The sequence below is a fragment of the Thunnus albacares genome, chromosome 1 (genome assembly GCF_914725855.1).
Source record: "Thunnus albacares chromosome 1, fThuAlb1.1, whole genome shotgun sequence".
NCBI lineage: Eukaryota > Metazoa > Chordata > Actinopteri > Scombriformes > Scombridae > Thunnus > Thunnus albacares.
This window is the reverse complement of record NC_058106.1, coordinates 18263201-18276177: the sequence shown is the minus strand read 5'-3', so window position 1 is coordinate 18276177 and position 12977 is coordinate 18263201. Positions and strand designations below refer to the sequence as shown.

The window sequence follows — 12977 nt, the reverse complement described above, 5'->3', positions numbered from 1 at the left end:
TTTTGGAATCATGGGCAGCCTTGAGCCAACTGGAGCAGGAGTGTATTATATGCCTAAACAGAGTGCATGTGCAGGTAACATGCAGGTTCATTAGTGAGGTAAAAAAAAAACTCTGAAGTCACTATCAATCAAAACAATGATGAGAATCTTTTTCTTTTTTAATTTCATAGAACTACATCTGACAAAATGAACAGAATGGTTGGATTTCAGTCCAAAATTCATTTCAAAATTTAGCTGAAAATTTCTGTAATTACTGTAGCCTTTGATTTTGTGGTAGAGCTTCTGGAAACCTGTAAGGCAAAATTGTTTTAAAAGACAAGGGAAAGTTTTTCGGTGATTAGATGTATTTGTCAAAAACCTTTGATCATAAAACCACAAAACCTTGAGGAGACTAATGAGTAAGGATATTAGTTTGATGGTGTGTAATTACTGTCCAATTATGTTGTATTAACTATAGTTTAAAATAAAAAAGTAAGGGTAAGTTCGGAGATGGCGACAGAGGGCTGGCGAGTTGAAAAGAATAACAAATTTGGAAAGCGCTCCAAATGTGACTATCAGCTTCTTCATTCTTCCCGGTGCCGAGTTAGGCGTTTTGCTGGGAAATGGGCGGCCTGCCAGATTGGGGCCAAGTCAGAGTTGTCAGGGGATTACAGTTCTGCCTTGCTCACTGCAGGGGGTGCGGAGTGGGCCTCAATTACCCTGGAGCGGCGTGTTTGATTTGGCCCAGCACTTTTGGGGACAGACCAAAAGCTGAATAATGCACCATTAGCAACTCAAAATCCTGCCCTAAAATGAGTCCACTTATGCATCACATACAGTAATTGTGTGTCTATCAAAGGCTGGCAGGTCTACACCAATTACCCTGATAACAACAAAACAATCTATGCATAATATTATCTAGCGAACACCTGTGGGCAGCCTCAAACATCCGAGCTTTCTGGTTTAAAACTTCTACGGCTCATTCAGAATTTGTCACGCTGTGGCGAAGTGAAGTGTCACTTTAGAGTGCTAAAACACTAAAACGCAAGGTTGCTCTGAGATAATGTGGAAAAAAAGTGTGATGATGGTAGAACTGTTTACGTTTGTATTTACAAATATGGACAGAGGGAGAGAGAGCAAGGAGAGAGAGGGAGGGAGAGAGAGAGAGAGAGAGAGAGAGAGAGAGAGAGAGAGAGAGAGAGAGGGAGATCCCCCTACTCTGGCTACAGTTGGTGCTGTGCAATTGAATTTCACAGGATATGAGGCAGCAAATGGCATGTAAAGGCTGAAGCGTCAGACGGTTGCTGCCACACGGGCCAGACAGATAAGGGAGGTGTAAGTGAAATCATTAGGTAACTCTGCAGGACATTAGGGGCAGTTTGAGGTTGGCAGGGGGCTATGAGAGCCAAAGGTCCTCCTTGAGCTCCATTGAACACCCACTCAGCCTGATATACATGCACTTGCAAACACACAGGGAAAATCACTTATACAAACACAAGCCGCAAGACAAACAAGGACTCAAGACAGACACAGGCAAACAACCAAGCGGTGTTTTTTTCCCCCTCTCCACCCACAAATACATGCACATGAATACACACATGCGAGCACATGGACTCATGCACGCGTATACACACATACCACTTCAAACTGCAGACGCCTCATTGAGGTATCAGCCCCAGTGATTGTGTTTGTCCACCTGGGTATGAAAGAGCCATTCTGGCTTGTGTGGAGGAGACAGCAGTGTGGTACAGCTCAAGCCGAAGCCCAGCTAGGCTACGTCTGTCTCAGGCTCTCAGGGAGGGGAGCAGCCAAGTGTGGATGCACCTCATTACCTCACTCATCCACACACCAATTACCCCTAAATAAATACACCCAGCCCACAGGCAGCAACAATGACATCCAGCCTGAAAGGGAAGAAAGGACGCCGTTCAGAAAGCATTTGCACGCACAGAAAAGTGCTGTTGGATAATGATGAAAAAAAAAAAAGTACAGAGAAAGGAAGCAAAAAGAAGAACATGCAGGGGGCTCCAAGTCTTTTAAAGAGCTCAAAGACAAAACGGAGAAAGAGAAAGAATGAAACAAACACCGAGCAAGCAGAGTGAAGTGATTCAGAAAATGATAATTTCTTGCTAAATTTCACCCAACACATCCGCAAATGATTGTTGTGGCGGGGGAGGGGAAAAGTTTAATTGTTTTAATGCATGCAGCCATGAGATAGCTCTGCCGTGGACTAAAATGGTGATCACTGTTGAGCCGACACATATTTGCATGTAAGACGGACCGCTTGGGGTAACGGTAACAGCAGTGTGTCCGAAGGCCAAAGAACATTGGCTAAAAAGAGAATGAACCAGCGCTCGCGGCCAAAGAGCTCGATCCCTAGAAAGTTTGACAAAATATGGCAGGTGGCATGAAATGTGACAAGAAACACTCGGAAGGAATACAGTTTCTGGCTGCCCCAAAATATGAGAAAAGTGTTTGAACAGTCAACAGTTCAAAGTTTCTGTTACAGGAGTGAGAAGGTGAGCGAAGGATGCAGAAAAGGTGTGTGGCAGAGAAAAGAAGACAGATGTGTTTTCATAAGCGAGGAGAGGAAGCCAAGAGCTCCTTCAACCCCCCCCTCTCGCTCCCACCTCCCTCCATGTGGGATCTTTCTGCATGAGTTACTCTGTCATACCTGGGGGACAAAATGGTCTCTTTCTCTTTCTCTGACTGTCTCTCTGACTGTCTCTCGCTCTGCCCCAGTTCCTTCCTACCACTCCTCTCATGTGTCTGTACAGTGTCTATGGTCCTACAAAGGAAGGAGAGAGTTGAGTCTGGATCATGATGAGCCAAGCCTGGTTAGTTAAGTGACATTCTTTATCAAATATTATCATCACTGATAATATTTTACAAAGATTAAAATGATGAAAGTCATTAATTACACATTTCTAAACCCCAATTAAGAAGCAACTTGTACAATAAGTGAACTATTTTTTATAGCACCCAAAGGCAAAACAGGAGAATGATTCATTTCCTCCTCTAACACCTGAACAATCAGGTGATAGGTGGATCTGTGAGGCAATGGGTGCTGTATGGTGGGGGGGGGGGGGGGGGGGGGGGGGTGTATCAGCATGTAATCCCTAAAAGGCTACAAGCACATCCCAAACTTGAAAATAACCCACATGATCAGAGCCGGCCAGTTCACCTGACCAGAGGCAGATTCCTGGTTATCAGAAACAACGGCTGGGAAACGTGTCAGTTTTCCACGCCGTTGATTCAGTGTAATAAACAGAAGGTGATGGATGGAATAGAAGTGAAAGGAGCAGGTTTATTAAGATTCCTTCCTGACGGAGGGCTAATTGAGGAAGGGCATGCCGCGTAGGTCTGGTGCCACAGGTGGGTGGAGTAGTGTCGACATGCTGTGGCAACATAGTCAGGATTCCTAGTGTACAGCTCAACCCTCAGCTGGAATCAGGAGGCATGGGAATTCTAGGCCCAGCCGTATGCAAACACAACACTCATTGCGTGGTTTGTGAAAAGATTTTTTGGCCTTTCAATAACCACTGTGTCTTTCACACAAATTCACCTCGTATGCCCTGCAGCTGTACCTAAAAATATAATGGCCCCTTTGAGTATTTCTCTTCTTCTTCCCTGCTTGAGGGGGCCTGGAGGTTCCTCTTGGGAGCTCCAAAGGTTTTTAATTTCCTGCTCCCTGTAACACCTACACATGCTGTTGTCAAATCCTGCAACACCCTTCATGCACACTGATATACTGTGAACACATCACATTGTCTTTAAGGTTTATGTTTTTATATGATTAAGGTCTGTAAGGCACACACACACACATACATATGAGCACACATTTCAATATATCAGCACAAACACAGAGCGTGTGAAAAATGGAGGAAATGCCCTGGGAAACACGCCAACAACGAGCTCCAGCATCTGAAACTCTTGTATAGAAAGGTTTGCGTGACCTGTGAGATTTCACACACTACCTGTGCCTGAGAGGAATGTACAGGAGATATGCAGGATCCTTGAGGACACACCCAGAGATGCTTGATGATCTGTGCAATCCACAAATATACAAACAAAAAGAAATCGTCCTGCTTTTGTTTGTACTCATCAAAACATGTTCATTGGGTAGGATCTGGCACGCCAGTCAGTTCTGTCTTTTGCACAACAACTGGAAGTGATTTCACAAACTCACAACCACGTGTTTGTGGTTTGTGAATTGAAAGTTCAAGTGACTGAAGCTCGGAAACCATTAAGATATGTGATACTAATGTGGCTGCGGTTTAATAGTCCTTAATATTCTGCTCACTGTGCAGTATGCTGTGCAAACTAACTTAATTAAATAACTTTCATTGTCTCCTCTTTACCTGAAGCATCACCAACTCAGCCCCTTCCATTTTTTAAGCAGTGCTGTTTTTAACCTGAATGCATATCAGACTTACAGCAATGTGACTTCAATATGAACGGTAACATCACAAGTTTTGCTATACATGTGACTTTTACATCACTTCAACGCAAGATTGATCTTGAATCTACACTGGTGGTCTAATGTAAATAACATTAGTGGTGCCAATAGGGAAAGATGGAGGACAGCCCCGCAAAATAATGACTACATTCTTACCTCTCCTTCACCTCCTTATACACATGACTTTTCGTTTATTTCTGCATGAGTATGGAGGTACAACATTTTGTTATTGTTTGTTTGCTCATGAGGATCAGTTTAGGAGCATGACCTGTTCAGATGGGTATCGGTAAAGGTTGTTGTGTGAAGGTAGGATTAGTATCCTTTCTAAAGCCTACTTAAGTGTTTGAACTGTAAGCATAAAGCATCCTAAATATGTTTATATGTTATATGTTGTTTTTTTTGTTTCATTGCCCTCTATTTTCTCCCAATCAGTAGTAGAAATGTTCAGAATTGTTCAATGTGTTTGGTGTTTTTTTATTCATTCTCAAATGCAATGATAACACTCTGCCTGGTTTGCAAACTACGTCTGTTTGTAGAGCTGTACAGTGTCTATTATTGTAAGCAGTGGAGTGCTACCCAGTTTGCTAACTAGGTGCTTTTTATTTGGAAAACATGCACACAAAAGGTCATTTTAAAGGGTAGTTTTAAAATACTCATTTAGATGAATTATGTAAGAATTTTATCATCTGATCTTACAGATGACACTGACGAGACCCAGGAACAATAAAATCCTTCCCCGATCAAGAAACATTTACAGTAAGTATTTTGTATGGTGTCAATTTAAAAGTGACAGTCTCAATGTCCCATATCACAATGTAATCACACAATACCACATGATAACACAATCTCAGAATTAGCAGGGACAAAAACGACGCATCCCATTTATATGGGCCATATACATTGGCAAACACACTTACTTCATCTGCCAAATCCCTAAATTAACACCTTTTTGGTGAGAAAGCTCAATTTGGAACACGTCACACCAACACCACAGCTGGCATTCAAGGGTAAAATTAATTACTTCAGATACATGTGCTTCCTCTCAAAGTGGCAGACTTATTTGCATTGAGGAACATTCAGCAGAAGTAATCGATGCACACACAAAATACGGCCACCCAATGACCCCAGTCCCGTCTCAAAGTCCCTCCCTGTCCCCAAAGCCCTGACGGCTCAGCCATGCATGGGGAAACAAACACAGGTAGCGAGAGCAAATCAGACTGCAACAAAACACAGAAACATGAATGGGAAGCATTACAATGATGGGCTGGATGAAAGACAATGGGCCTGCCATTAAACAAACGGCAAATCCCAGGATGGGCTGCGGGAGTATGATACAGATTACAGGCACCTAGTCCCTGCCTAGGGAACAGGGGAGAGGGAGAAAAAAGGACACAATATTGCAATCTGACAGCTGACGTCTTCATATAAATGTATGAATTTACATTCCAATTAGAGGAAATTTACATCTTAATCACAGCGAGCAGTGTGTCGGTCCCTCGGTTAGTGTGTTGCTACGGTAATGAGGTGGGATGCTGCTGTGCTCTCTCATCCAGACAGTGATCTGTCAGCAGACGACACCTCCCTGTTATGAGTGAGCTGCACCCTTAAATGCAACCGCCACCACAATCCAGTAATATTCGTTGAAATCTGTCTTAAATACCAACAAGGTGTGAGCTGCCACCCGAGGATAATGTGCCAAATATGGAGTTTGAAAAACATCAAACATATCTTAAATACAGTGCACTGAACCAGGAGTGTCTTTAACTGTCACTCAAGTGACAAGCTTTCAGTACTCTATGGCATTCCATTTCTAATTTCCATACTAATAATGGGTATATTATCTTTAATGGTTTCACTTTGTTTTATGGCATATGAAATGGATGGTGAAGCGATCTGTGGAATTACTCAAACATATCATGCCATCAGGTCACATGCTGCTCTGGTGCTAACAAAGGTAAAGTGAATGAGTGAGATGGAACATTTGTGAATGCATCATCAATATCCTTCTGGTCATCGTTTACATCAGTGTACATTATAGCATCCAAGCTCACCCTAAAGGACAGCGCTGTTATGAGTCAGTCAGAGGGCGTGTGTATACTTGTGGGGAAGGAAGAAAAGCAGTCAAGTACAGAGAGTTGAGGGAACAATAAAAGCTTCCTGAATGAAGAACTTCTTGTTCAAGTTTGTAAAGTCTATTTAAGGACACTTGTTGTGGTTTGGTCCAATTAGCTGACAAGAGCTGCTGGTTTGAGGTTTTGGAGCTGAAACCACACAGGCAAGCCTGAAGCCTGGGCAGGGTCCTGTAAGCTGGCAACAGAGGAATGTACTATTCATATCAATTTAAAAGCGAGCATTTAATGAAAACTTCGGCATTCAAAACTTTGCTGAAACAACTTCCATCCGGTGAAATCATTTACTTGTACAGCAGCACTGATTGCTGACAATGCAATCAGGAGGAGCAGATTAGCTACCAACACATAGGAGAGCACATAAATCAGTTTAACACAGTCCTTTGCCATCTTCACGCTTGACTTTAATACAGGGATGTGTGAACAAAAAAATTGGAGGTAAATGAGGCATGGCTTCTTTATCACCTACCTCATAGCCAATCAGGCCTCTCCTGTCGGAGACACTGCTCTAATGGCTGATATCTATGGAAGCAGCCTATTACTGGATACTGCCTGTAATTAAGACAAGTCAGATTACACCAGGCCAGTGCCTCCTCTCTGATATGTAGGCTGCCATTAAGGCTAGAAGTGTTGATGCACTTGTACATAGAGAAAATATAGAGGGCTGGTGAGGTTAAAAAAAAGACTAACAAATGTTGCGTGTCAGTAGTAGGGTACAGTAGATGCAGGATGGGTCCTCAAACATCACATGGGGTGATATGTGGGGCGTGGCTGGGATTCCACTTTAGCCTGCAGGGTGTTTGGAGAGGATGCCGGGAAGCTGCACACACCCCCTTTGGCACTTATCTCGCATATTCTAACCTTGCAAATTGATTCCCACAGCAGTGCTGCTGTGCCTGTGCACTTCTGTCCGTCCATCCAAATGAGATCGCCTATCTCTCTTTTTGGGGAGGAGGGAGGGCAAATGAGGTTCAGCAATTGAGTTTAGCTTGAATGTTCACAATGATTACAACATCTTTAAACAGACACCATCTTAAAGGATGCCAAGTTGACTTCGTGTCTGGGAGCAAATGAGGTGAAAAGGGTGAATGCGAAGGCTGTTAAGTTGGAAAAATGGCCCTGAACGTAGACAGAGCAACACTGTGAAAAAGCTGACTATGATTAAAAAAAGAGGAGTAGAGGGAGCGAGTCCAACAAAAATAAAATAAAAAAAACAAAGTGAGAGGGAGACAGAAAAAGGGAGAGTGAGTGAGTTTCAGAAGGGAAAGCACTTCTTTCTGTACGCAGAGTGACCTTGCTAACACTCTGGCTACTCTAATATTCACCACTACACATGCTTTTGTGCTCTATTCCTCGCCCATCTAAGCACGCAAACCCTCCTTTCAATACCCACACTACTCATTATACATTTCCACTAGCCAGTTATCCAAGACACTCTTATGACGACTCGAAGGTGCCCACACATACACACACACACACACACACACACACACACACACACACACACACACACACACACAAAGATGTGCAATATATCGACAGGTGCAAGAAATTCACAGTACTGATTTAATTATAATCTTGTGCATTAAATCTTCCGTCTCCTTGCAAGACTTTGGTTGATGCTGAAAGCTCAAGCGATGACAGCTGAATGTCAGTGTTTTTTCGGACGTGCATCAAAGGAGGCTGTTAACTTCCATGTCCTGAGATTTATCTGGAGGGATGCTCATTGAGATCTTTTGTTTTGTTAAGGTAAGCAGGTTATTTCTAACGAGTAAATGAAGTGAAAACTTTGATATAAAATATTCCCATCACACCTACAAGTAAGCAAACAATACTTCATTTCCTCAAACTTTTTCAACTTAGCAATTAAGCTCAGGTGTATCTGTTAGTTTTACTTCTTGTCAAATAAAATAAACTAAAAGTGATTTAAAAAATAATACTCAGGACACTTAAACACAACTACTGTTATAAAATTTCAAAGGCACGTAAGGAAACATCGTCAGGATTAAATGCATACTAAATGTAGACACACAAATACGCACACATTTGCATGCACACACACACACATTCACAGGGGACGATGAAGCGAGCGTACATGACGTCCCCATACAAACAGTCTGTGTAAGTGAGCGTAGAACATCAGGCCATCAGATCACTTCCCTCTCCAAACATGAAGCCTTTAATAGATGTGAAACTCCGGGCCCTGGATCTTTTCACACCACTGAGTCGCAACTCATACAGAAGAACAAGGGGGCAGAGGATGACAGAGCAAAAAAAAAAAAAAAACATAAAACAATGAAAGAGACTCCATCCTGGACAAATATATTAATCGTGAGGGGATCAAACAGAAGTACACCTAGATTTGATTCTGACAAATCTTTCTAGACTCGATAGTAAATACACTTGTCTGAGGGGAAAAAAAAAAAAAAAGATTCATAAGAATCCTCAGACTAACATATGGAGTAACCTTTGTGGCCTTCCGGGACTTGGGGGGTGGTGGTGGGGTTACGCGGGGGGGTCTAACGCTCTGAGGACCGTAGGCACGCTAGGGAGAGGTGAGCTGTCACCCCCCATTACGATCACTGCCTGAGCTCAGAAAGGGGGAGGGGAAGGAGGAGCGCAGGCAAAAAAAAATACTGGTTCCTCGCTAACCGCCATCTAGAGCCATCCCCAGGCCTCAGAACCCTCAGTCTACAATTGCCTCCTGGGAAACACTTGCACGCAAGTCCTCCTCATCCCTAGCTAGCAGTAGGGCATAATGTGTGTGGGGGGGGATGAGAGGAGGGGTGTGTGTGTGTGTGTGTGTGTGTGTGTATGTGTGTGTGTAGTTGGGCTGTTTAAGCAGAATGTATAGATTTTGTGTAACAAAAGGACAACTGTGCATGTTTTCGTCTTGCTTCAGAGAGAGGGGATATACTGATACGTATTTTGGTTGGGTTAATAGAAGGGAAGGATGCTGAGAGAGAAAGAGAGCGTCTTGCGGCAAGTCATGTTATTAAAGTTTGAAATGAGGGCAAAGAAAAGGCAGGAGGTATATCAGGAGCTCAGTGTGATAGACTACCAGTAGTAGAATCATTTTTCTTTAACCAACAACTGACAGAACGCTTCTTCAAAAATAATTATAAAACCGTTTTTAAAAATCACGAAGAGTGTAATGCATCAAAATAATACTGGTATTTTAGGTATTTTAAGTGATGCACGACAATGGTTAATAAAATATTATATGCAAGTACATAAGAAGCTTGCCTCAGATTTGACCTTTTGCTGCCTTTTGTGTGAGTTTGGGTGAGCACTGCTTAGGCGCATTCTGTTCCCCAGATCCCACTCCTAACACCCCTGTCACTCATCATCACTCATCATTGTTAGGGACAAAAGGAGAGTTTGGTTAAGCCACACACTGGAGTATTCTCCCACCCAAAGCCTCCCCCACCTTCACACATTCATGTATATGTGTGTTAGGTAGTGCGCACACACACTCACAAATGCACAAACAAAGTTGTTCTATTTTTGCTGCATAAAAACAAGACCACTGACTCACGTATGCGTCAACTAATGGATAGGGTCGCTAACTTTTCGATAAGGTGCCATCACCTTGCCCTCTAACTTGCCTTTTGAAGTGCAGACTTGTCCTTCAAATGGCCCTCTGACTCATCTACAGAGCGTAATTAAAGTCTATTCAGGGCTCTATATGTGTCCTAACTATCCTCCATCATCTGGCCAGGCCTTTCAATAGCCACCTGTGAACTCTGAAGGACAGGGACACTTGCCCTCATAAAATTCATGAGCGCAGCAACATTCAGCTGCCAGCCAACATCTCTCAATGGCCAACACCACTTTAAACAACTCTGTGTTGACTGTTGGGTGAATCCTTTTTAAATACAACCATATTCACAGTAGCAGGGGTTAAGTAGATCCCATGATTGGCTGAAACAAATGCCTTTATGGTGTGCTTGAAGATAAAGAGAAAAAAAGAGGATCAAGAGACCCAATTTGTTTTCGTCAAGCAAGGACTCATTCAGGGATTGCTGACAGAGAGAAAGCATTTAGAAAAAGGCTAAGTGTCAAACAGAACCAGCATCACTAAGCCTTCTTTTTGTGATGCAAACTGATGGATGAAGTAAGCACATAATATATATTCTGTTGTGAGGAGTCTAGAAATTATGGACCCCTAACATTAAGACCATCTCCTCATGTGTGGGTTAACTTTTCAAGGACTCTGGACTCACTTTGTGGTGAGAACAGGAAAAACAAGATTCTTAAAATCTTTACTTTTGATTGTCAATCTTCACAGACATGACTGAGAACTGAACTATTGTTAAGGAACCAACTTTCTGCCGCTGCAATATCTCTCTGTGATCATATATTTGGTATGTCAGTAAAGGAGTTTGGTGTTACTGATGACATAATGTTTATGATTTCAGTCATGATTTCATGATTGCACTGTATAAAATGGTGATTTCACTAAGAGTCAAAATGCAACAGCACGTCGTACTGACAACAGAAACAGAAGGATTTGTCAATAAGTGATCTGTATCTGGTCATATCTATAAAAACTGGTCAGATGATGAAGAATGCACAATTTTGTTGCCTGCCAAACTACTGAGGAGGAAGAAAAAGGAGAGACTTCATTTTAGAAAACAATATGAAATGCTAGAGTGGACAGAATCCCATTTGACAAGTTAAACAGTGTTGTACTCACATTACAACAGGATAACTAGATAAATACGGAGCAGCGACACAGACAAATACATACACACACACACACACACACACACACACACACACACACACACACACACACACACACACACACACACACTCCTCCTCCTGACCCCCCAGGACACTGCACGGTGAGAGTGTGGGAAAGTTATTTTTAGGACCGAAGCGGAGTTTGATGCTCCTGCTCCGGATCAACATTCCACCTTTGAACCATTCCGACCATGGAACTGTTTGTGCCCATGACGGCAATTTTAACTTTCTCTGTAGACCAACAGCAGTGAGGGGACTGTTTCATTCAAAACAAGACAACCTCTGCCTCTTGCCACTATTTATACAAGTCTGAATAAAAATGTCAATATTGCTTTTAAGTGCAATTTCAGAAACAACTGTTTAGACCACTGACTATCTGAGTTATTGAGCACTGAGTGTTTGGACTTTCAAATACTGATATGTAGCATTTTTTAATATACATATGTGATTGCAAATTCTAAGACATCCTATCAAGTGCAGTGCGAATAATTATATGAATGTCTCAAATGAAATACTCAACAGATATTTTCATTTACTTTGCTGCATATGTTTATTAAACTGTTTCTATTAAGATGCCAGTCCGAGTATTAGTGTTACACAACCAAGAACCAAAAGAAACTAATGATTTATGAATTACGCTTGGGAGGTTTTGCAGAAGAATCACAGTGAACACATTTACCAGTTTTAACAGTGTTTTAAGACTTGCACAAAAAGTGTACAGACCTAAGGCAAAATTAGACACTATTTTCCAAAGCCTAGGAAATAACAATAAAATGAAACAGAAGCCAAGAATACAGTGAAGACCCAGTTTATAAGCACCAGGGGGCCTATGGTTCCCCAGTCACTACCATTATGCTAATGGAAGCCTTCTCTGTACACACTTACACATACCCTATAGTACCACAAGACCCCGTGGATGTAGGGTGGCATGCAAGTTACAGTCTCTCCCTTCCTCTCCCTAATGGGAGCTGAAGACAACTAGGGCTACTTTAATCAGGTCTGAGTCCAATGTGGCCGGTCTAGTCTGATGGGGGCTGAGTGGTGCATGGACCATGTTAAGGGTTCACTGCTCACTGATGAAACAGTTTCACTTCCAGGACAAGTTCAGGCAGACCACACTCTTACTCAGTCTGGCAGGAGCAGCACATATGCCCTGTTTTGTTTTGCTTTAATACTGTCCATTTGCAAGAAACAATGTTTCCGCATTGTGTTGATGTAGTATAGAGGGCAGCACATTTGGCCAAGTCCCAGATATTCTCTTACTAAGCTTTGACTCGACTACAGCAAACACAACTGCTGCTGCTTTTTCTCTGTAGGCGTTCCACAATTTAAAAAAAAACTCATTGTGGACTGTTTTTAGTCAGTGTCCATAGTGATTTCTGAACCTTGACTTTGTCAGGACAAACACATACTCTATGCACCTGCTACTTTGACTTCATGTCAGACTACCTATAGCACTGTAGCGGACCAAAGTTCAGCCATAAAACTTGTGAAATTTGGCATCAGGTGACAAGTGTTGGGTTTTCTTAATAAATAGATTTAACAAAGACCTGAACTAAAAAATCTATGCAGCAAATCTGAATCACTTGGAAGTCACATCATGCAGATACCACAACAAACAAACCCAAAAAACACGCACCCGTTTGCACTCCCCCACACAC

At 42.4% G+C, this 12977-nt stretch overlaps 1 protein-coding gene across 2 annotated transcripts in view; it reads right to left on the bottom strand.

Annotated features, from left to right (window-relative positions):
* Positions 1 to 12977, bottom strand: part of elp4 (elongator acetyltransferase complex subunit 4) — a 53380-nt gene that overhangs the window by 12843 nt on the left and 27560 nt on the right. Inside the window, exon 10 of one of the 2 annotated variants that reach the window (XM_044347243.1) lies at positions 2670 to 2767. The exons of the other annotated variant lie outside the window; for it this stretch is intronic. Within the exon in view, the coding sequence (XP_044203178.1) occupies positions 2741 to 2767 (27 nt within the window). The 3' untranslated portion in view covers positions 2670 to 2740. Of the gene's footprint in view, positions 1 to 2669; positions 2768 to 12977 lie in introns of those variants that run through there. 2 annotated transcript variants of the gene reach the window in all.